Raw genomic sequence first — 25,130 nt, 5'->3', positions numbered from 1 at the left:
ATTTCGGTCCCCTACCTGAGCTTGTCAGAATGGGGACGAGAGAGACAAGGGAGGTGCAGAGGATCCCCCAGCACAGAGTTTCTCAGCCCCAGCTTAGGAATCAAGTACCTGGAAAGCTTTAAGAGATACTGAGGCCAGGCCCCCGCCCAGCGACGCATTTCACAAACTCCCCAGGGGATTGTGCCAGCCTTCAGGACCTCTGCTTCCCACCCAGAACAAGTACGTGGGTGATCAGAGTAGCCGCCTTAAGGTGTCGGAGAGCCATATTTTTCAAACATTCCCTAAACTCTTATGCGTTATTAGTGAGTATGCAGTTTGGTGGAAACTTTCCAGAGGGCACTTGTCAATAATTGCCCTATGGAAATTTAAAATCATAGCGTAATCCGCAATCCCGCTGCTTATAATTTATCCTTGAAAAAACCTCACCAGGGCGCACATGCACGTTTGTGAAGATACTCACAGCAATGTTGAGTAGAATGGCAAAACAGCAACATAATCTGCGCAAGAGTATCCTTCAATGGCTGACAAGGTCATTAAATTTGCTTTAACCACACGATAAAATAATGTGCATCTGTTAAAGAGAATGAGTGTTACTTAAGAATGGCATATGTTTCTTGATCCTTTTGTAGTAAATTTAAAAGAGATACTACCAGATGTTCTATCTATATTACAATAGGTACAGATATTATAACCTAAGTATTATAGGCATCATATGAATAGCATATAGATATTATCACATGTAGGTAAATCCACTGGTTACATATTATGAAATACACCTATATGTTGATATTAAACATACGGATAGGGACACATCGGTGGCTCAGTCGGTTAAGCATCAGACTCTTGATTTGGGCTTAGGTCATGATCTCAGGGTCTTGAGATCGAGCCCCTAGACTGGCATCCTGCTCAGCGTGGAATCTACTTGGAACTCTCTCTGCCTTTCCCATGTAATGCTCCTTCTCTCTCTCTCCTCCCAAATAAAATAAATCCTTCAAAAAATATATGGCTATTATCCATCAGTATTTTATACGTGCATGTAAATATATACATATATAAATCTCTCCTTCAAATTTATGACACTGCATCAGTTTCTATGACTACCATAACAAATTGCATAAACTTGGTGACCTGAAACAACTTCTTATTCTCTCACAGTTCTGGAGGATGGAAGCCCAAAATCAAGGTGTCAGCAGAGCTGAGCTCCTCTGGGTCTCTAGGGGAGAGTCATTCTTGACCTCTTACAGCTTCTAGCAACCATCAGCAATCTTGTTCCGTGGCTGCTTCACTCCACCTATACCTCACGTGGCCTTCCACTTGCCTCTGTTCATGTCTCTTCCCAGTGTGTCTCTTAAAAGGACGCTGGCCATTGGACATGTTTCATTGGATTGAGAACCTCCCCCCTCCCCAATAATCCAGAATAGTCTCGTCTCAAGATCTTTAATTACAACTGCAAATCCCCTTTTTCCAATTGAAATCCCATTCACTGGTTCCAGGGATTAGGACATGAGCATATAATTCGGGGGCATACATGGTTGGGGAAACAGATTTTGGCGGGAACATTCAATCTACAGCACTATAAAAGAATCATGCTAAATATACTCCTTTTTTAAAAACTTCCTCTTTATATATGTGTTTGAGTACATACAAATAAGTATTTTCCGGAAGGACTCACGAGAAGTCATGAAGAGTGGTCACCTTTGAGGACAGAGCTATTTGAGAGCAAGGAAGGAAAGAGGAGGATAAATGTTCCCTTCCCATTATATAACTTTCTGGACTACTTTAATTTTCTAACTGTGAACATATGTTAACTTTCTTCTTTTTCTTCTTCTTTTTTTTTTTTACATCAACAGGGGTTCTCAGGAAGTGGGAAAGGAATTACATTTTTCTTGTCTTCTTTCTTATTTCTTTGCTTGAAAACAAGTTTTATTTAATTAAAGAAGCAATTCACTCAGAGGATTCTTATGTCCAGCCCAAAGAGAGATGGAGAGGTCCAGTCCCACCCTGTCCTTCCCCAGAGACAGAACCAAAATAGAGGGCAGGACAGGCACCAGGAGAGCTGGAGACTAAGGGGTAGTAGACATCTCCTTGTCTCCTTACCTGGGGCTGACATCTTCAGAGGATGGCTGCAAGGCTTCATAGCTGCAGATCTTGCTACCAAGTGAGGATCTCAAAACCTGGATCCCACCAGGGCCTCATCACAGTTCTGAGAGGTAGAAATAGGCTTTTGACAGAGGAAGAAAATTGGCTCTAAGACAGTGTCAGCCTTGAGGCAGGTTGGAATCCCCTGGAGAATCTGATATGGTCCAAGTGTGGCTTGCATGTGGGGGTTGCTAGACTCCTCCAGGTGACTCAATGGGCACTCCAGGTAGAGGACAGCTGACCTCAGGACCAGGAAGGGAACAGATGTCTGTGGACATGTCCTGTGTGACAGGAACTGTATTTCACAGCCGTTCCATAGCAGGTGACCACACTCATTCTTCAAATCAACCCTCAGAAGGAGATATGCCCATTCTGTGGTAAGGAAACAGATCTCAGAAATAGCACTGTTATGCTCAAAGATGCAGAGTTAGCAGGGGCAAATGCCTGTCTCCAACCCACATCTGCGGCAACCACAATCCAGAGCTCCTGACTTCCCATCCAGAGATCTTCCTGCAAAACCTCATGACTCCCTTGGAGGAGTCTCCCCCCAATCCCCTTATTAGGGGTTCCAGTCCTGGGGTGGAGCAAACTCAGAGAAGTTCCACTTTGTTAACTGCTCAAAAGTTTGCCATCAGCAAATGTAGAAAAGCAAAAATGATCACACAACATCCGTTTGAAAAATGAATGGGTTTTGATGTTTCTTACAACCACTCTCAGCAAATGACTAGAGTGACAAAAATTGTATTGCCTTAGGCTGGTGCATCAAAATATGCCAGATAGGTGTCGGCTACTTAGAGGAAACACCTGGAGACAATAGCAGAGCACTTTTTCAAGAAATGTTGATCACCAACACGCTTGATGGCATGGAGGATGATGTGGTGTAGGAAAACATGGACGTGGAATATTCTGAGTTAGATTCCAAATGTGAAAAAGGTTTTTTTAAAGATTTTTTTAATCTGTCTCTCAAATATCTCTGTCAAATATGACAGAGAGAGAGAGCACACAAGCAGAGCGGCAGGCAGAGGGAGAAAGAGAAGCAGACTCACCTCTGAACAGGGAGCCCAATGCAGGGAAGGACTCCATCCCAGGATCCTGGGATCATGACCTGAACAGAAATTTAACCAAATGAGCCACCCAGGCACCCCTAAATGTGCAACAGTTTAGAAACATACTAACCAATTTATTTCCCAACATTTTCCCTCTTTATTTTTTTTTGTTTGTTTTTGCAAACATTACATAGGGTTCATGAAATCTTCATCTGAATGGAACTATAAGACCACTTCATGTACAAAATAAAGTTTATAAATGAGAAGGAAGCACTATGACAGAGTTTAATTCTCAGGAGCTGTAGTGATTTCCTAGGGCTGAATTCGTTTAATTCTTAGTGGTTGTATTAGTTTCCATAACAAAATACCAAAATCTGGGAAGCCCAACACTACAAAAATTAATTCTCTCACAGTTCTGGAGGCCCGAAGTCTGAAGTCATGGTGTTGGCATGCCATACTCCCTCTGAAATCTCTAGGAGTGGATCTCTCCTTGTTTCTTCCAGCTTCTGGTAGACCCACAAGTTCCTTGGCTACTAGTAGAATAACTCCAACCTCTGCATTTTCCCTCTTCACATGGCTTCACTCTCTATGTCCATAGGTTTTCCTATGGCATTCTCCTTCTATGTCTGTCTTTTTCTCATGAGAACACCAGCCATGTTGTTTTAGGGCTCCATCTTCCTCCAGCACCACTTCTTCTTAACTAATTACATCAGCAACAACTCTTTTCCCAAATAGGGTCACATTTTGAGGTATCAGAGGTTAGGCCTTCAATATATCTTTCATGGGGATGTAGTAAACTCATAAAAGTGGTAAAGAAAATAATTCTTGGTGGTACAGAAAATAATGGTGTTGGGGCACCTGGGTTGCTCAGTGGGTTAAAACCTCTGCCTTCGGCTCAGGTCATGATCCCAGAGTCCTGGGATCGAGCCCTGCATCGGGCTCTCTGCTCGGCGGTGAACCTGCTTCCCCTCTCTTTCTGCCTGCCTCTCTGCCTATTTGTGATCTCCTCTGCCAAATAAATAAATAAAATCTTTAAAAAAGAGAAAATAATGGTGTAACCTAATATACAACATCACAGGCATAGAACTTCAGTATTTTTGCCAACATGTCGGTTCTATGTTTTATGCTTCTTTTCTTGTGCTCACTCCAAGCTAACTTGTTTCACCCTTTGAAGGCAGGTTTCCCATAGTGCTCCTTTTTCTCCCTGCCCCTCTCCTGCCCCACACAGTCAATGCTAATTAGCAGCTGTTTAATTATCAGCCCAGCAGGAAGTGATCCAGGCCCTGATCCTTGGAGAGTTACATTCACGGTTAAGCTGTCCCAGATACTGGAAGGTTGACTGTGTTCTGTGCTTTAGGGAGGAGCAATGTGGCTTAGTGGAAAGTACATAGCATTTAGAATTGGTCAGCATGTGTGACTCCGCCATGTTTTCAACCGCTGAACAATGGCTGCTTATAGTCCTTTCCTCAGCTGTAACCATACCCTCTCCACAGTCTTATTGAGAAGATTCTATGTAGCGAAATTACCTTGTTAGCAAAACTTGTAAAATAGAATGCAAATGTGCAGGGATAGTATCTGCCTCCTTCTAGAATGTTCTGTAACTGGTATATTGTAGATGCATGAAAACATTTGTTGACTGAAAATTCTTTTTTTTTTTTTTTTTACTGAAAATTCTTAATTGAAGAGAAGGACTACAAGAGGAAAGGGAGTGGGAGGAATTTCTTTAAGTAAAATTTGTTCTATGCACATGTGTCAAACTAAGACTTAAAAGTTGAACAAGAATTGCAGAATATCCATCTGTTTGTTTCTAAGATAATTCCCAGTAACAAACATTCCTGCTTTCTTATGTTTTCCATTTATATAAATGTTCAGTCTAATAGACCAATTTGGGTGAGCAGTCTAAAATACCTAAGCTAACTGTGCATTATTGTTCAGGAAGGCAAGAAGCTTTGGTTCAGTTACATGGCACTGGGGCCACATCAAAGTGGTAATGAAAGGTATTGTGAGTGAAAGGTTACAATTCAGAGCAGGAAGAAGAGAGAATAAAAGTGGCCTTTTAGTTATAATATGAGGAACGATTTTGAACTAGGAAATACTTCTCTGATTTTAACAGCTTTATCACACATAGGATTATAACACTAAAGTCTTCTCCAGAGGTCTTTAAAAATAGTTTATAATCTCATCTTTCTGCTAATGGTAATTTCATTTATAATAGAAAACAATCCAAATGACCAGTAAGAGGGGAATCATTGGGTAAATTATGGTACATTATTCTATGGGATATTCAGGTAGCTATTAAAGAGAGCCGTGGAGCAGCATATTAAAATTCCTAAGGTAGGATACTTAGTGAAGAAAGAATACATAATTTTATCTATAGTTCAGTTACTTTTAGGTAAAAATTAGGTTTAAATGCAAATTAGCATTGAAAAAGAACCCAGGAAGATTAAAGCAATTTATGATATTCCATGGTATCATTGTGAGGGGGGGAAAAAAAGCTATTCTCCAGTTTGTGTGTAACAAGTAAAAATACATGTTTAATAGATGTTTTCTCTCTTGGAATTATAACTGTGATCTTCAAGAAGGACATGAAGATAAACTAAAAGGTTCAGAAATGCTAGCAGTTTTAGGATTTTTAATTTTTAGTGACACTAGATGACAAGATTACAGACACCTACATCATGCTTCTGCACTTCTGGGTTACAAGGAGGGGTGATGTCGAGAGAGAGCACAGCATTCCAAAGCATCGCTGGTCTCCATTAAAACCTAATTTATGGAATTAAAAATTAATTTTATGGAAATGGATTTAAAGTCTTTTCATTAGACTGCACTCAGGCTAATTGAGTTTGGAGTGCTATTGTCACAGCCATTCCTGCCCCGTTATCTAAAAAGATAGACATCTGATGTGAGTCTTCTTGTTTTTCTGCTGCTGAGAAGAAGCTCCAGAGGGGAGTTTTCAAGCATCCACAGGGCAGCTGCTCCTGGTTAGCAAAGACCCTAGCGAAAGAACGGTGCTGCTTTAGCAAAGTCAGTCATGACAACAGATCCAGTATGATGGGAATCCCTCAGTGGAAGCAAGGCTTACCACCAATGAGTAGTGCAGATAAAGGTCTTGCTCAGGACCACTCCAGAAAGAGGCGATGGCTGAATTCAGGCTCCATCCCAAGTGAAAGTGACACTCCTGCTGCGCTTCCTTGAATACTTTCTTCCCAAGTAAAAGAAAAGTTTTAAGGGGGGGGTGTGTGACTCTTTACATACAGGTGTGTATATGTGTCTAGATAGATCTATCTGTCTGTTCTGTGGCAGCTGTGAGAACACGCAGCGTACATCTCTGACTTCCGGGAGAATAACTGACCAAGGACCCCAGCTGCTGCACTCTGAAATCTGTCACTGTGTTGGCAAGAGGCCATGCTTCCTAGGCAGCTCTAGCCAGTGACTGAGCACAGCAGGAGTACTGAGGCAGGCTGGGAGACACAGGGTTCTTCTGACAGCCGACTTTGAAGGCCCAAAAGACCTGCCAAACCTTCCTTATGCTATAGAGCCATTGAGCAAACTTTTGCCCCACCTTTTTGACTTTCTCTTTTACGGGGGTCAAGCTTACATAGCATTTTCTTTCATTTTCTCTCCTAATAAAAGCCTTGCACATTTAATCTCATCTTGGCATCTGTTTCCCAGAAGATATGTGTGTGTGTGTGTGCGTGTGTGTATACAGAAGATATGTGTGTATATATATATACACACACACATATTATATACTGTATACATATAAGTATATGAATATTTGAATCATAATTTATCTCCATCTGATGGACACTAGTTGTGTCTAGATTTCTGCCATTATAAGACTCTCCATCCATCGCAATGCTCTCAAACTTTTGCTATGTGCCGCAGTCTATATCTGGTGTTGGGATACCTCCAAAGAACAGAGAAAATGCCACACGAACCACTTCTTTTCTACACATACATAGTTTCTGCTAGAATTAGAGTTTTTCTGTCAAATGAGTCCCTGGTCTGCCTGTGTCAGTGTGTAGAGCAAAATAAGGAACCACTCTCCCACAACATTCCTGCCCATGACAGCACAGCAAGGAAGGGGAGGTCTCCAGACACATTTGTGTTCTCTTCATTCTTCCCTCCCTGCCATTACTGTTGACTTGGATCCTCTTGACTTCCTTGCTCCCATATCAAAGTTCTCAAGTGCAAGTAACACAAACAGATTCTGAATTACTTAAGCAAAAGAGATTTTCCTGGAATGGTATAGGGAGCTCACGATCAGTGGGAGGCTGAAGGATTGGTCTTGCAGAAGCTTTCAGGTTGTGCAACTGTCCCAAGGACCTTTTATAGGGCAAGTCTGATGATTGACCCTCTGAGATAAATAACCTTCAAGGCTTCCTTCTGCTCTCACATCCCTTTCCCTGGGTTCAAATCCATACCCACATGGGCACCGCTGAGGCAGAGAGAGCCTGCAGTTTCTTTGCAGATAGGTGTCTCAAATTTCATTCCCAAACACAGAACCTAGTGGATACCAGGTAATCCTCCAAATGCACTAGGAATACTTGAGAAAAGAAGAAATGATGTTGGGCAGCAAAGTATCGTTAAAAAATTCAGGGGCACCTGGGTGGCTTGGTCCTTTAAGCGTCCAACTCTCGATTTTGCTTCAGGTCATGTTCTCAGTGTTGCGAGATCAAGCCTCGAGTCAAGCTCTGCACTGGGTAGAGAGTCTGCTTAAGATTCTCTCTCCCTCTCCCTCTACCCCTACCGCCCCAACACTCACTCACACATGCGCTCACTCTCTCTTAAAAAAAATAAAAAATACCAGTATGTAGTGCACACCCTTTTCTACATTTGTGTGGCCCCTGAGTCTGTAGATGTTCAGAGACGAGCCACAGCCCCTGGATGATAAATGCATGATGCCCAAGTGAAGAGAATTTCATGAATGGGACAAAGTCTAACTGTGGCCAGGAGCCTGCTTGAATAATTCAGTTCCTAAGTTTCATTTCCATCCAAGGACTTGGGGTTCCAATTTTGGAAACAAAAATCAAAGCACTGTCGTTGCCAGGACAGCCCTTTCTCTTCAAGGATCCTTCACTTACCTTCTAGAGCTTTGCTATGAACTTGCCGGCTCTCCAGGCAGGAGACTGTTTGGTTTGGGTTTACGTTTGCATTTGTGTTTGGCTTGATTTGACTTGATTTCAGTTTTAGCTGATTCCCAAATGTGATAACACAATCCTCTCTACAAATGTACAGGCTGGAAAGCCCTCCTGAAAAATGGTCCCTGCAGTTCTAACTCCCTCTCCCTCCCTGAATCCACATCAACCTTCTTAACTTAATAGAAGTGCTGCTTCGTTTTCTTTTCCTAAACAACCCCTACCCCCTTATCTTCCGTGAGAGTACTTTTCTCTATCAAATACCCATTTAAAGGAAACTCACTTTGAGCCACCACCAAAGCCAATTTATTCAGCACAGTCAGAAGCAAATGTTTTCAGAAAATAATCATGGAGTGTAGAGGGTACATAAGATGAACCTGTCTTGTGACTCTTAATCTCACAAAACAAACTGAGGGTTGCTGGGGGGAGGGGGTTTGGGAGAAGGGGGTGGGATTATGGACATTGGGGAGGGTATGTGCTTTGGTGAGTGCTGTGAAGTGTGTAAACCTGGTGATTCACAGACCTGTACCCCTGGGGATAAAAATATATGTTTATAAAAAATAAAAAATTAAAATGCAAAAAAAAAAAAAAAAAAAAAAGATGAACCTGTCTTCCACAGAGGAAAAAATACCTGTGTGCAAATGGAATTTGAATTCATGGAAATGAATTCCAGAAGAAGTTGTTCGGGTGGATATTCAGGTAATATGCCAATATTGTCATTCCAGGTAAAGATGGCCTTGCAGCAAGAAGGATTTGACAGAAAGAAACGGGGGTATAGAGACATCAACGAGATCGATATCAACATGAATGATCCTCTTTTTACAAAGCAGTGGTATCTGGTAAGCATGCCATATTATTCCTAACATTTCTCATCTTGAGACTTCAGATTTTAAAAAATGCATTTCTATTTCCTCGTTATTCTGTGGGATGTCAGCCAGCATCTGACTCCATGAACCTCTCTGTCCCCTCTGATATGTATTGATTTTCTATCAGCACCCATGCATCATGTTCTCTAATCTGCTTCCTTCTGGAAATGCTAAATAGCCATGAACTCTTATGGTCAAACCAACTACCAAATGCTGATCAGGCTGCTCCAGAGTTTGAAAAATCACACCAGTGAGTGAGGGAAGACTTGCAAAATCATGTAGAAGTTGAGTCAAGGGTCTGAGGGGAGTAATCCAGGGATCTCAACAGGCAGAATGACTACAGGACATAATGAAATCACAGGGATAAGGAAAAGACTCGGGCAACTTCACAAAGGACAAGCAAGAGAGCTCAAAGACCAAAGCGAGAAAAGTAGCATCCATTAGCACTTCTTAAAATAATGGCAGGAAATCACATCTATGGGGCTTTCCAGGTGGAAGAGTCACACCTCAGAAGCCCTGTCTATCCGGTGAAGTGATTATTATTATCTGACTCACCAGCAGTCCTTCGTGATCCATTTGGACAGGTTGGGTTATATTTAAAAGAGACCCAAATCCTTTAAACCAAACCTAACTGCAGGGCATCTTGAGGGAAAAGGAGTGATTAATTTAAAACTGTGAGTGATGTTTTACCTTATTTAATATTAAAAGGTGATGAGCAGGAGAAAAAACTAGTTATAGCCTTGCGGACTGAGACATGTATAGGAATACATCACAGCTTCCACTTTGGGTCTTCTGGGTGACTGTACCCTTTGCTTTTGGGCATGGAATCCTACAAATCAGAGACAGGCAACTGAAAAGAGCTCATGAGTGTTAATCAGGTTAGACTACATTTCTTGCGATCACATCCAACCCCCCAAGTCACCCCGGCCTAACAAGTCAAAGCTTTTGCTCACTCATATTGTACGTCCAACACTTCCTAGTCTCTCAGGGACTCAGGCTCCATGCCAGCTCCAACCCGATCTCTGCTTTCATGAGCACCTCAACAAGGGGAAGGGGTAAGTCACACACTGTCACCTAAGGCTTCAGCCTGGATGTGACATATGGCACATGAGCATACATCCTATGGACCCAAACCAGTGATGTGGACATTCTACGAACTTCCTAGGTGATGGAAAAAGTGTAAGCTGAACACATGAGTGGAAGGAGAAGAGCAGTCATTTTTACCAAGCACACTAATGATATTCACAGCAGTGTGTTAGCAACCCTGTAGTAACAGGCAACAGGTCACTGTGGGCTTCTGCCAGTACAAGCTCTGACTTCATTGCTTTTAAAACTCATCCTCGGGAAAATCTGTAGTCTAACCTGATTAACACACAGGACAAAGAAACATGAAAAGAGGGTAATGGACATAGTTATATACAATTTCTTTGTTTCCCTTTTTTGAATTTTTTTAGGGAAAAGACTTTTTTTTTGCATTAGAATGAGCACTAAAGGTAAGCCAGTTATCTTTGATTTGGTGCATCAAATATTTTTACACGAGATTTGATGTGGTGGCACTGAAATTACAAACGTAAGTAGGACATGCTCCTTCTTGCAAAGCTTACTGCTATTGAGGGAGGAAATCACATTCAAATAAGGATGATCCAAGACAGTATGTGCTAAATTCAAAACTTGAGGTTTTGAAGGTTTTGAATTCTATAAGAATGAGCATTTAATTCAGAACTGGAGAGGGTTTCTTGCAATGGCAGCTCTAAGGAGTTTAAAGACAGCAATCCCGTCAGAGAAACATCAATTGTGTGTATCAAAAAATGGAGGGAGAAGTCTGGAAGAGGTGGATGGGGAAACATTCAGGAGTACTGTTTCACAGGCCTTTGACCAGGGCCTGGCATAGCAGGTACAGACATTTAGATAGGTGCTTTACTGCAACAGACTAATCAGATTCTTTGCTTTGAAATTCCTGAACCAGATCAATACTGGACAAGCTGATGGCACTCCTGGCCTTGATTTGAATGTGGCAGAAGCCTGGGAGCTGGGATACACAGGGAAAGGTGTTACCATTGGAATTATGGATGATGGTGAGTATTTCAAAGCCTTCACATCATTTGGAAGCAAGTGTGTCTTTGCATGCCTTTGGAATACCAAAGATTCATTGCTTAGAGATGCAAATCAAAGACAGAAGAGACACCCGCTGGACCTTACCACCCATCTATACTGTGACAAAATCCTCCCCTTCCTCCAGTTCAGCAGTCTTCAAAATTGAGGATGCCTTTAATAAATATTTATTGAATTAATAAATTAAAAATTCAAAAAAATGAACAAAGGAAGACTGGCCATCACCGAACTGTCATTTCTTATTGGGCCACTCTCTGTATCTTACCCTAGAGTATCTTCTAAACCTGTTCGAACTTACCGTGTACTCCAGATCCACACTGTCCAATGAAGTGGCCACTGGCCATATGTGGCTATTTACACTGAATTAAAGCTAAATAATATTAAAAATTCAATTCCTCAGTCACACCAGCTTCATTTCAAGTTCTCAATAACCCCAAGGGGTTAGCAGCTGCTGAAACTGAATTCAACTTCACTTCAATCATCACCGAAAGCTCTATTAGACAGTATGGCTCTATGCCCATGAAGAAGCTTTTTGATAACAGGATTGGAGTTTGAAGAAATTTTGACTTTCAGGATGAACCCTAGTAAAGCAGACCTTGATAACCTTTTATTACATATGCATATATGTATAACACATTATTCTATCCCATATGCCTGCCAGACAAAGATTTAGTAGAGCTTTATTTTCTATAGTTTGTGATACAAAACACAAAGTGTAGGATGGGTAGAATGGGTAGGATGAACTGGTGTTTTTCTAACTACACATGTCCTTGGCTCTGCCAAGATTCTGGAGAATCTCTGCCCTGTGGTCATCTCCCTGGGCAGGTCCCTTGCCCTTCATCAGCCATGTGGCTCCTCCAGGAAAGGCTCCACTGAGCAGTACTAATGCAATTATACCTAAAGCCCATGTGTGAGAGATGAAACAATGGAGCCTTTCCCTTCTGAAGATCCTCAAAGAACCCTAAGCTGTCCAAAGCAAGCCTTTGAAGCTGAATTGATGGTGAGACAAAGGGAGCCAACATGCTTAAAATTGGTGCTGTCTTTTGTGTGGGCTCATTAAATATCCACATAAAAACAATGCCTCCGTGTTTTCTGATGTGGGAGATGTTTGAAGTGGATGTAAAAGCTTTCTCCGGTGGCCGAGGGCTTTCACAGGAATAAAGGAGCTCTGCAGGAGAAAGAGTGTGTGTACAAGTGGGTCTTGGGAGCTTATAGTTCTTCCTTCCTTCCTAATGCTTTGGATTGGAAACCAATGTAACTGAGACCAGCTCACCCAGGAGAAAGATGTGTCTGTGTTCCGAGTAAATCTGCCTAGGATATATTGTAATTATGCAACATCTGAGGGTTAGAAAAGCACCCTAAAAGTGGCCGCAGACAGACGTATTGCCTTTATGAAACTGAACAGCCCGTGATGCCTACTTCTGGATTCTTTAACTGTAACCCCCTGAAAGACTGTGAAGCAACCCTTCCAAAAAGACAAAAGGGAAGGATGAGCCCTGACTCTGACCCACCTTTCCTGATGTGAGAAGCTAAGCCCTTCAGAAAGTCTCAGCAGAGTTTCTTATTTGATATTATTTCTTCTGATTTAGTGGTCTTTGGGCATCTTCCCAAAAAACCAAACTCTCTACCCCGCCCCCCAATTTAAACTCCCAACTCCTCCACTGCTTTGGTCATCTACTGCTGCAGAATATACTACCCCCAAATTGAATGGCTTAACACAACCACCATTTTCCTATCTCTCATTGTTCTGTGGATTAACCAGGCTCAGTTGGGAAGTCCTGCTACTGGTCTCTCTGGGGTCTCTCATGTCATAGGGGTCAGAATGCAGCTGGAACTAGTGTCAACTGGAGGCTTAACTGAGATGCTAAAAGGGCCTGGCCTCCCTCCCACTCCATGTAGTCCCAGGACGTCCCTTCTCCACCTGGTCTTTCCAGCAAGGTAGCTGGATTTCTTACAGATAGCTTGGGGAATCACAGGAACAGTCATTCTAAGCTGCCATTCCTCCTCTAGGCCAGGCATGGAATGCGCAAGCATCATTCAGCCACTTTTTTTTTTTTTTAAGATTTTATTTATTTATTTGTCAGAAGGAGAGAGAGAGAGCACAAGCAGGGGGAGCAGCAGGCAGAGGGAGAAGCAGAGTCCCCGCTGAGCAGAGACCCTGAGGAGGGACTCAATCCCAGAACCCTGGGATCATGACCTGAGAAAAAGGCAGATGCCTAACCTGCTGAGGCACCCAGGCATCCCATCCTTTGTTGGAGGAATGGTCTCAGGGCCAAATTCCAGGGAAGGAGGAATAGGTTCCACATCCTGGTGCAGAGTTAAACAAAGGATTTGTGGCTGGCTTTAATTCAGCACATGCTTATTTGGTGTGATAACTGAAGAAGAGAAGAACCACTAAGCCACTCTCCAAATCCACTATTAAAAAGCAAGATGAGCACATTTGGGATACGAGCAGCCTCCCACACTACAGGGACAATGGTCAGCAGCGTCAGACCATGTCACTGGGCATCTCTGCCCTAACACCTAGAATGTGAAGTGCAACGGTGAGGCTGGGAGCATCAGGAAATGGTATGGGATCATTTTCCAGATATTTGCTAAGCAAAATATCATTCTCCAACAGGATAAAGACACACAGATACTGACTTCATACCTAAGAGCAGAAACAATGTCATATTTCCTAATCATTGCTCTCTTTATTTTGACCTGTATGGGAAATAGTTTGATTACCTGCATGTGGGAGAGTCAATCTATAGATAGCTCCATTTTAATTGTCATTCATACTTTCTGGTTTCACAACTCAGAACTAGACCAACATCCTCTGTTGAATCCAATGACTCCATACATACTCAATAAATATCTGCTGCTTTCATGTAGGTGCAACTTAATGTCATTTCCACACACTACACATCAGAAGGAGAATACCTCCATGGTTATCTGTTGCCCACAGGGGCAGAAAGCATTTCTTAAGGGTTTGTTCTGATGTTCCAGGCTTGGAAATGCCAGCAAGGACCCCACTTAATGATAACAATTCCCCCCTTTCATCGCAAACAGAGTTGTTTGGTGTTGGGAACTTGAACTAGAAAACAAGATATGGCCAACAAAACATGGAGGTGGATAGGAGCCACCCAGCCCAGGCACAATTCTGGACAGGTGCAGGCTATCAAGGTTATAGATGGTCAGTGAAGGCAAGAGTCAAGGACACTAGCCAACATCAGACGGTGCCAAGGAGGTAAAACTGAAGATCAGGGAGAGCTTCAAGCTGAAGCAACAATAAAAACCTAACATTTCTTGGGATGCCTGGGTGGCTGTCAGTTAAGCATCTGCCTTTGGCTCAGGTCATGATCCCAGGGTCCTGGGAATTGAGTCCCACATTGGGCTCCCTGCTCAGCAGGGAGCCTGCTTCGCCCTCTGCCTGCTTGTGCTCTCTCTCTTTCACACAAATAAATAAATAAAATCTTAAAAAAAAAAACTAACATTTCTTGAGTACTCACTATATACTAGACACCACCTGCCAATTTGGAAACAGTCACAGTTATCCTCTAAGATTAGTGCTATTGTCCACATGTTACAGATGAAAAAACCAAGGTTAGGGAGGCAAGAAACTACCCAAACTGATCTTACCCACCATCTTCAGTGCTTGAAGCCCACTCCTTGGCTTGACTCCCTGGTGAGTCTTTGTGAACCGGATCTCATCCTTGCCAATGGAGGTTCAAGCTCAAGGATTAGGCAGTCAGCCGCACCCTCCCAAGAGAGTTAGAAGTCTGCATCACATAGAAAAGCAAAGTTTTCTCCCCTAAGTTGGGCTTTGCTGGTCTCAGAAGGACTAGTAGGGTATCTGTTCCAGTTATTAATCCTGTATGATAAATGACTCCAACTCTTAGCAGCTTATAGTAACTATTTATTTTGCTCATCACTTTGTGGCACAGGAACTCAGGAAGACAGCTGAGCACTTCTCATTTGAGGTTTCTCATGCAGTCAAGGGCAGAATGCTGGTTACCCAACAGTCATCTGAAGGTTCAGCTGGGGTGTACATTCATGGCTCATCCCCATGGTTGACCACTGACGTTGGCTGCCGCAGCTCAGTTGAGCCTTTCATACCAAGGGCCACACAGGAGCTTCTTCCTTGGCTATTGACTTCCTATCCTCCCTCCCTGAGTGGACAAGTGTCCAAAGGGAACAAATGGAAGATGCCTGGACTTTTCTGACCTAGCCTTGAACATCATGCAACATTTTATTGATAGAGGCAGTCATAGACCAGTCAGATTGAAGAGGGGGAGAACAGCCCTACCGATGTGTGGCATTATTATACATCTCAACTGAATTACTAACATTGTAACTAGGAACGGATCTATGGAGCTCGTTGCTAATTCTCTGAGGTCTCCAGAACCATCAGAGCTTCCTGAGCATTTGAAACATTGTGGATTAGACTTTCTGAAAAGACTCAAACTGATGATGGGATACTAATATAAACTATAACCAAGTAATTATCATTTGCATTCCACATTGTGTTATGATTGGCTAGTGATGAGTTGGTCCCCACTGTAGACTGGGAGCTATAGATACCTGAAAGCTCAGGTTCTGTGTCTAAATTGTCTGTTTTTCCAGGATCTGCATCGTGCCTGGTATTCACTGCTGAAAATAACCCAATAAGTTCAAAATAAAATTGAATACATTCATAATACAAGAATTAAAAAATAAATAAACTGATTGAGAAAATGTATTTAGTATACTCCACCTCTAAAGATAATCAAATAGACAAAAATATTAAAATACTATTTCATTACAAGTCTATTATTTTCATGCTTTAGTTTACTATATTTTTTGAATCATGTCTGCATTCTCTGATGGTTCTATCAGTAATCTCTTCTTTCTCAGACTAAAGTCTGTATCTGTACCAACTTAACACTCAGACTTCCCCTTAACCTAATTAAAGATCCTTAATTTTAATTGGGCTAAATTTATCTTGTTTTAATTTTAATTTCCTTCAAGTCTCAAATTATCTTTGCCTTGATAGTTTCCCTTTACAGAGAAGAAACTACTATTTCTCAGAAAATTTCTCTCCCAGACAACTTACACTATCAGAACATGGGGTCATCTTTTAAAAATTGTCCCCCCGCATGGACTAGGAGCTTACTCTGTCCACTCCATGCATCAACCTGGTATTGCCGTAGCTCCAGGAATGTTTACCCTCTGGGGGAAATACCCAGGTGTCTGAAGTCAGCTTGATTTATTGTGGGGGCATCGATATCACCTGAGATTTTGGGTGCTGGATGCTCCTGCCTTAGAGTATCTGGCCAGGTGACTTGTACCTGGCTTTCCCGAGGCTTAAGTGTGTATATACATGCACCACAATCTTACACACTACAAACATGAATAGAAGGATGACCATGCAGAGGCCCCTGGCTGGCTCAATCAGTACAGCCCATGACTCTTGATCCCAAGATTGTGAGTTCAAGCCCCACGCTGGGTATAGAGATTACTAAAAATATAAATAAACTTGAGAAGTATAATTATGCCAAAAAGGAATTGATTCCCCGCTAGGAAAAAAAAACATATTCTCTGTGTGCCCACTGCCCACTGTGTGCCCTAATTTATCTATAGGTTACAAATGTTTTGCCCCACATTGAATTCACAAAATGTAACCAGTTTCAACAAATACATACAACAATTTAATTCAACACAACATTCTAAGACCCAGTAGATTTTTGAAAATATTTCTTCTCTTCTGCATTATCCACATGACTCTAATGATGTGTCACCAATGGTGACAGCAATAAATACAACATATCAAGTGTTTACTACAAGCTAAACACACTTAATGAATTGGTCCTCATCTTGAACACTGTTCTGCAAGGCAAATAATATTCCCATTTCAAAGATAAGGAAACTGAGGCTTGGGGAAATTGTGTCACTTGGCAGAAGCCTCACAATTATTATAGTGTCTGAGTGTAGAACAGAACCAGATCTGCTGGTCTCTGTAGCCTTTACTCATCTCCAACCCACCCCACAGCTGAAACACACCATTTCTGAATTAGGGTCCAGGACAAGGGCTGGCAAACTTTAAAAATACTAGTCCTCAAATCTTCTGATCCCTGTCTTTCTACAGTCCTTGGGAGGGAGTTCAGGAGAGCAGGAAATGGAGGACGGTGGATGGGAAGTGACAGGCTATCCTCTCCCAAACTACAGAAAGCAGTCATGAGTGACAGCAGTAATTTGACATGCTTTGCATGCCAAAGTACCAGCAGCAAAATGTAACATATGTTCTGTAGAACAATGACTCCCAGTCCAGAAATTTCTTGTGTAACCAAAAAAACAAAGAAGGATTTTTTTTTTTTTTTTTGAATGCAACATCCCAGTCCCAGTTCTTTTTGCGGGGCAAAGCTCTGTCTGCGACCAGGCCTTAGGGTGCTCACATGGAAGGTGCCACCTATCAGAGGAACTGAATGATACCTCTAGCTTTTAAACACAGCAAATCCAATAGAGCTAGTAAGTGCCACCGAGCTATGTGCGCTTCACCGTTCATGCCGCTTGATGGAGAAGAAACCAGCCGAGAGAGGCCAAGCACCTCACCTGAAATCATGCACCCAGCTGGCAGCAGGATTGGAATTAACACTTCAGGATTTTGACTCCAAAATCTATGCTGGTGACTGTGACACCCAGAGATGCAGGTTTTGTGAAGAGCTGGGTGCTGCAGAGGTTATATGGCTCTGCACCCCTGGCTGAGAGCTTTCAGCATGGCCTTGAAGTTCCATGATGCTTTCTGAGGCCTCACAGGTAAGGGAATGCAGTGGTGTTCCTAACTCTACCATTGCAGACACTCTTGGGCAGCAAGATGGGCCACATCCAGGAGAAAGCACATGGCTCCTGCTGGGAAGCTCAAAGTCACAGTCTTCCTAGAAAGCTATATTCTGCAGGGACAAGATCAAATCTCACCCCGAACACTTCACTGGACACCATTTGCTCTCTGAGAAAGTGCCTTTCCCACCCAGCGGTGTTTTTCTGATTAAACCATGCCAGAGAATATTCCCCTAGTCCATTGCTGTCTGTACCCTGTTAAATAATAATCGTCTTTCCTCCCCAGGGCAAGTTTCATCTCAGAAGAAATGCCAGTTGATGCTTTGAAAAATGTCAGGTTTTCCACAAATCTTAGATCACTGCTCTGACGAGCCATCCATCTTGCAGACACTAAGCCCCTCAGTACGGACATGCATGTCAGAAAGTCTTATTCTGGGGCCACAGATCTAATTGGCTTCACTCTTCTGACGCTGTCTGGTGGCAGCTCTCTCCCCACTCTGGAGGTGCGGCCCGCCCTCACTCGGGAATGGAAACGCAAGGACGGGCCTGAAGCACGTGTGCTAAGCCCACTCCATTCTCCTGGCGCCAGCCCCATAAGGAGGGTGTCTTCTTGAGCATCTTCCCTGAGGACGCAATGGCGGGTATTAACCTTCCATCCTGTGGTGTTCTTTTCACAGGGATTGATTATCTGCACCCGGACCTGGCCTCGAACTACGTAAGTACAAGCTGACCTGGGTGGCTGCGCGCGCACACAGAAACACATGCACGCATAACCACGCACGTGCGCTCCAACCGCCCCACTTGCTGGAGCCACAGCTCAGGCCAGGAGCAAAGGGCCAAGGCCAGGGGCCTGGTAGCCTGGAATGGTGGTGGCTTTGTGAGAAGACTGTCAGGAGACTTGTGGTCTGAAAGAGCAAGCCCGGGAAATAGAGAGAGGTGGCAAGCTTTAATACCCACCCTAGCGAGGACATTGAATTGACGGGTGGAAATGTGCCATTTGGGTTCTTGCTGGAGAAAACCAACGGCAAAAAGTCGAAAAGAGGAGCAACTCGCATCACAACTGTAGCTTTACCAAAGCAAGGACGTCACCGTTTTTGTTTTTTGTTGTTGTTGTTGTTTTTGTGTGTGTGTATTTGTGCTTATGAGCACCCCGCCCTGACTTCCCCCTGCAACGCTGAGTCCAACTATCCTTTGACAAATAAGACCTATTCACAGAGAATCATGATACACACCGTTGAGCTAGGTCCATGAGCTCTAACTTTTTACCTAGCAAATCACACGCTGCTTTTCCTGGTGGAACCTGCAAACCCTTTCAACATGAGAGATCGCTTTATGTTCACCCCCAGGGAGTACGCTAGCCAAGCCCTGCTGTGTCCGTACTAAGCTATACTTCTCCCGTAACCTCCAGGTCGAAGTATTTTTTTTTTTTTTTTTAATATTACTTTAGTTAGCTGAAGAGTCTCATCTTAAGGAATGCTTTCGGTTCAACATTCTGGGTCATTCGTCCTGGAAACTATGCACATGCACATTGCAAAGAGAGAACAGAGATTTTCTGTTTATTGCGTTAAGAATTGCGGGGGTGGGGGGGAGCACCCATCTGCTGAGCTTCTATTAACTCCATGGGTCTTATAAATCTAGAGGAGTATCTGTTGGACTAAGCATCTTCTTAATAAGGATAATAATAAGAATAAATTTAAATGAATCATTGGCACAGTCCAGTCAATACACCCCCTCAGAAGGAAATGACAGAAGTTAAACCAAAGCTTTATTCTCAGAGATGAGAATCCACCTTTATAGAGAAGAGAAGAAACTCCCTGTGAGTTTTAAGTTCTGCCAAAGCACCCATCTGCAGGTCTGAGGAAGCAGATCCCTCCCTTGTCTCTGGGACCTTCTTCTCCCACTGCTCACACCGTAGAGCTGTCCACCTGACCGTTCCTTCTGTCTCCTTGAAGGTTCTGCCCCATGCAGGGCCTTGACCACATCCTCCAATGACCTCTCTCTCTCTGCCTCCCCAGAAGAGGAGATTGAGAAATGCATGTGTTGCATTTGCTGCAAGGCTCTGATACCCAGACGCCTTTCCTTAGGGAAAAATGGCAAATGGATGATATCCTGCTGGGCCAGCAGGTTCGTCCCCACCATGCTGCTCCCTGCACAGAGGCATTTATATTCTTTTCCAGGCTGATCAGGGGGCCCCACTGTCTCCAGGACCCTAGTGCTTCACAGAACAGCCAAGGAAGGTGCTATTCACTTTCACAAACCAGTGTTAGTGCATCTTACAACTCGTAGGACTTTAAGTTAGGGGGGTTCATCAGACGGACTGGAAGCTGACAGTGCATGGCCTCCCTCCAGCTGGTGCAGCCCCCATGCAGGTCACTCCTATGTCCAGTGAAGGTGATAATCTCTACACTATGGAAACATCCTGAAGTCACTATACAGAGAGTGACCTGCGCATCCTTCCCTTCTCCCCGCCCAGCCCACGTGCTTCTGTGACAGACTGCCCCCCAATGCCTGTTAATCAGATTAAAAAGAGATAGTAATTCAAGTGGAGAAAATAATCCTCTGAGGCTCTGATGAACTACAGGTGCAACACTAATCTGCCAAAACCCTGAACAATGCTAGGGCTTCTATGAGTGCTGTGTTCATTCTTTCTTTCTTTCTTCCTTTCTTTCTTTCTCTTTTTCTCTCTCTCTTTTTTTGTTTCATTCTAAAAAATTTTTTTCTAATTAAAAAATAAATAACATGTTCTCAGTAGAAAATTTGGGAAAGCACAAAATATATTCAAAACCTGCCATAACACCATTCTTAATATTTTAGCGTATTTTGGACTTCTAATGTGAATATTTTTTTAATAAAATTGGGCTCTGTTGTATAAACAGCTTCCCTCCTTTTACTTGATTTGTCATAAACATTTTTTATATTACTAAATATTCTTCAAAACATGATTATAGGGACTATGTAGTCTTGTCTCATGTTGTAATTTATTTGGACATTCTAATCCCCAATTGTTAGATAGCTAGCTTGCTTCCAATGCGTGTCTCATTCAAAGATGGAGAATGACAGATGGTGACAAAGATGGTAGAGGGACTCCACAAAGTGTAACCTGCTAAGGAGAGCTGAAAAAACCCGGGGGAGAAAAGATAACTAAGAGACACACTAAATACATTTTCAAATAGTTCAAATTCTCCTTGAGAAATGAGACATTCAACTTGTTCAGGACTTTCCCCCAAGAAAATCCCCACCTGTGGGAGACAGCTGCAGGAAGAAGAGTGTAGTTCAGTTAAAGGAAGAACTGTCCAGTGATTGTGGCTAATGAAGAAAAGGAGCTAGCTCTCCCAGGAAAGAATGAGTTCTCCATATCTGAAAATGGTCAAGGGGAGGGTTGATGACCATTTGGTGGGAATGTGGAGGCGATGACACCATGTCCTCTAAATTCAAACTGGATGTCACCTAAGAATTGAATGGGAAATGTGAGTTCCATACAAAACAGCCTCCATCCAGAGGAAGATCTGAGTCTTCAACATTTATCAAACATTTGGACCCTTACCAAAAATTACCTATAATCACACATGGCTGTGAAGTGTTTCTGGGTCATTGGTACAGGTGAGAAAACAATTTCCAAATACCTCCTTCTCAATTTCTCAGTAGAGAACCTGAGCCTCAACAGGTTGGTTCCAGTCAGTGTCTCTCTCACTCTGTGTGGAGTGGACAGTGACAACTTTGAAGCTACTAACCAAATTTATCTTCTTTATTTGTAATTAAAAATTTTACACTATAATTTATAGAACGAGGATAGCAAGTGGAGTAGAGCCACCCAGGAGAGCAATGAAATCAGTGGACGGTGATAAGCTCAAAAATTGTTTGAGCAAAGAATTAACAGGCAGCGTCACACCTTGTTAGGTGACTTAATGGCCTGGATGTGATGAGCTTGCCTAGTGCCCTTCTAGTGACATGTGCTTTGGGTTTCTCCAGAAGCAAAGCTTGAAACCAGGGTCAGAGTGCAAATAGTTTATTTGGGAGGTGATTCTCGGAACCAAGGATAGAACGGGGAATGAGACACAGAAGGCAAGGCAGCCAGTAAACAGTGCATTATCAAAGTTATCATGGGGAGCAGCTTGAATTCAATCCTGCTGGGGAATTCAGGAGATGGTGTAGAACATGCATGCCAGAGTTTCCCCACTGGGATGAGCTCCCCGCAGAGGCTGGGGTATTTATACATCTATTCCTTTTAGTCATTGGTTGAGGGCTTGTCCTAGAGGATGTGGATATACCTTCTACAGTCTCAGAGAAAGCCCTTGGCAAAGAGACACTTGTACAGGCAGTTGGATGGAGTTCCCCAGGGGATGGGTGACAAAGGCATATAGGCCTGGTACCTGCAACAGTCACCATGGGAGGATGACTGTTAATTTATTACAGGTTACAGTAAACAGAAATGTACTGTGTTGTGAAAATTCCTTCTCACTACTGATTATTTTCAGTGAGAAGTGAAAACTCTAACAGAGGCTTTTGGACGGCTGTAACAAAAATTTCTTGATAAAGTTGATGAAATGTTTTCCAAAGCAGAATTAATTTCAAAGGATCTTAATTCCATGTATTAAAAAAGAAGAGGGACACCCAAATGGCTCAGTCGGTTGAACGTCTGACTCTTGATTTTTGCTCAGGTCATGATTTCAGGGTTATGAATTCAAGCCCCAAATCAGGCTCTGCACTGGGTATGGAGCCTGCTTAAGATTCTTTCTCTCTCCCTCTCCTGCTTCTCCTGCCCTTGCTTATGAAATTCCTCTCTCTAAAAAGAAAGAGAGAAAAATCTGAGTATGCTGGTACTCCAGTGTTCTTTCCATTTAAACTGAGAATTGAAATCCTTTGAAAGCTGCAAATCAATATATAAATGTAAGTCATTAGTGTTCATTTAATTCAACAAATCTACATTGAATCTGTTGATTGTTAGGAGCAAAAGATAATAATACCACTTTTATCATTACTCTGTTATTCTGTGATTGAATTTAATCAGAGGGATCTTGTCCCACCGGTCAAATATCACTATTCCAAATGATTAAAATCCTCTTTTCCCCAACCCTTCAGGAATAACATGAAATGAGTATTGGCCAAGAAACACTTTAGAACAAGTCAAAATCGGAGTTCCTCTACCCCGTTCTCTCTGTGCAAACTGCCCAGATGTATGCTCTAACTCCACTGAACCCCACTATGTGCAAGCCTCAGAGGGAGAGGAAAAGCAGTGATGTTCTGGGTGTTCTCCATAGGAGCATGAGTCAGTGAGGACACAGGCATGGGATGCATCTAACAGGGGAGACGCAGGCAGGCAGGGCTTGTTTATCACTTTCCTATGTGGCCCTCGAGCAGTGACGACCACAGGCCAGTGCTCACAGTACTGGTCCAAGCCTATGGGTTCTTCAAGGTCTCTAAAACAGAGGAGGACTCCTTCAAGAGCACATGATATGTGACTGAGGAGGTGGCTTTCAGTGGACAGGCAGAGGGAGTGGAGCTGACGGTCTCCTGTTTTGCTCCAAGCCTTCTCTGCTGGATCTGCAGAGGGGAAGAAACGCCTAGAGGTTCTGTAAAATCCAGGGAGAGTCTTCTCCTGGTGAATTGGGTTTTTCTCAGTGGTGGAACTGAGACAAATATTTAAAGGCAAGTCATTGATTTCAGAGAAGATTCCAGGAAGCACCAGCCAGGGAGAAGAGATGTGATACCAGAAGGGAGAGCAGCCAGGAAAGGGTTTGTTAGGAAGCCAGTAACCACTGAGGCTATGGGAGCCTATTCTCATTGTAGAACTCTGGAAAGCAGTGTAGATGGAACCTTCACAGAATTACCCACAACACTTGTCGAATGGTGGTTGAGGGCTATGCCTCAGAACCAAGTTCAAGCGGGGAGCTCGGGAAGTTACCTCTCTGGCTCTTCTGGCCTGTCCACCACTGTACAGAATAGGGTCAGGAGACAGAGAACAGAGATTCTTCAGACACAGAGTGGCAAGTGCTGGCAGTTGGAAATTGGCCAGCATGTGAAGGTAGGTTTTCTAACAACATGACAACAGTGGAAACTGAGTCAAACCTGAGTATGACCCTTGAATCCCTAAGTCATAGTTCTGCAATCTTAGACTATGAAACCATTAAACTCCCTTGAACTTAATCTTCTTGTTTGTGGAAAGGTCGAAAAGAATATCAGGTTTGTCATGCAGTATTGTTGAGATAACATGTGTATCAGGCATATAATAGATGTTCAACATACATTCATTTCCTTCTCAAAAGAGTTGAGATCATAACTCTGCACCATGGCAGCTTGTCCTGCTGGAGGAAAGCAGGGGAGTGCCTTAAAAAGCCAGCGCAATTGCTCAGTGAACAACGTGGTCAGCTCAGAGTTATCATCCAGACCAAGTGTAAGGGCATGAGAGAAAGCAGAAGCCAAAAAGTGGAGGTCACCGAAGTAAATCTAAAAGGTCTCTTTGAAAGATAAAAGTTTGATTTTATTTGAAAAAAATGAAAGATTTATTTGAAAAAGAACATCCAAGCAAACAGAAGATAGAGGGGGGAAAGAAGACCCATTGCTCACAGCCAGGGATGTAATGAAGAAGGATGGCCTTGAGAAGCAGAATCTCTGATCCACATCCAGCTTCTCTGTCCCAGATCTTTGAACTAAAAGAATATTCGTGGATATTCAGAGGGGAGGGCTAATTCCCAGGTGAGTGAAGGGATTATAAAATAACAATTTTTCCAAATGAGGATTTCTCCGGGCCAGGAAATGACATCTCCTGATGTTTCGGTGATTGCCGGGTAGGGCATAGGCATCTGCCGTAGGGGCTCCATCTTTCAGCTGGGAAAGTGTGGGCCACTCTCAGAGCAGCCTCGAGACCCTGTGCTGAAAATTGGTGCAGATTAACATGCTCTTGTTGGAGTTTTCCATGGATTCTTGACTGCACCAAATGTGGAAGAGTGTGTTGACCAACTACTCATCCTTCCCAAGAACTATAGCTTCTGAAAGAAAGCACCCTTCCCAACTCTTGACTTTGGGCTGGGCCT

At 43.0% G+C, this 25,130-nt stretch overlaps 1 protein-coding gene across 1 annotated transcript in view; it reads left to right on the top strand.

Annotated features, from left to right (window-relative positions):
* Positions 1 to 25,130, top strand: part of PCSK2 (proprotein convertase subtilisin/kexin type 2) — a 270,666-nt gene that overhangs the window by 135,473 nt on the left and 110,063 nt on the right. The window contains exons 3-5 of the mRNA XM_082743215.1: positions 9,052 to 9,165; positions 11,159 to 11,267; positions 18,777 to 18,814. Coding sequence (XP_082599341.1) covers positions 9,052 to 9,165; positions 11,159 to 11,267; positions 18,777 to 18,814 — 261 coding nt within the window. The remainder of the gene's footprint in view (positions 1 to 9,051; positions 9,166 to 11,158; positions 11,268 to 18,776; positions 18,815 to 25,130) is intronic.

The sequence above is a fragment of the Mustela nivalis genome (assembly GCF_964662115.1).
Source record: "Mustela nivalis genome assembly, chromosome: 8".
Lineage (NCBI taxonomy): Eukaryota > Metazoa > Chordata > Mammalia > Carnivora > Mustelidae > Mustela > Mustela nivalis.
Note: the sequence above shows the minus strand (reverse complement) of the source record. Positions and strands in the feature narration are given on the sequence as shown.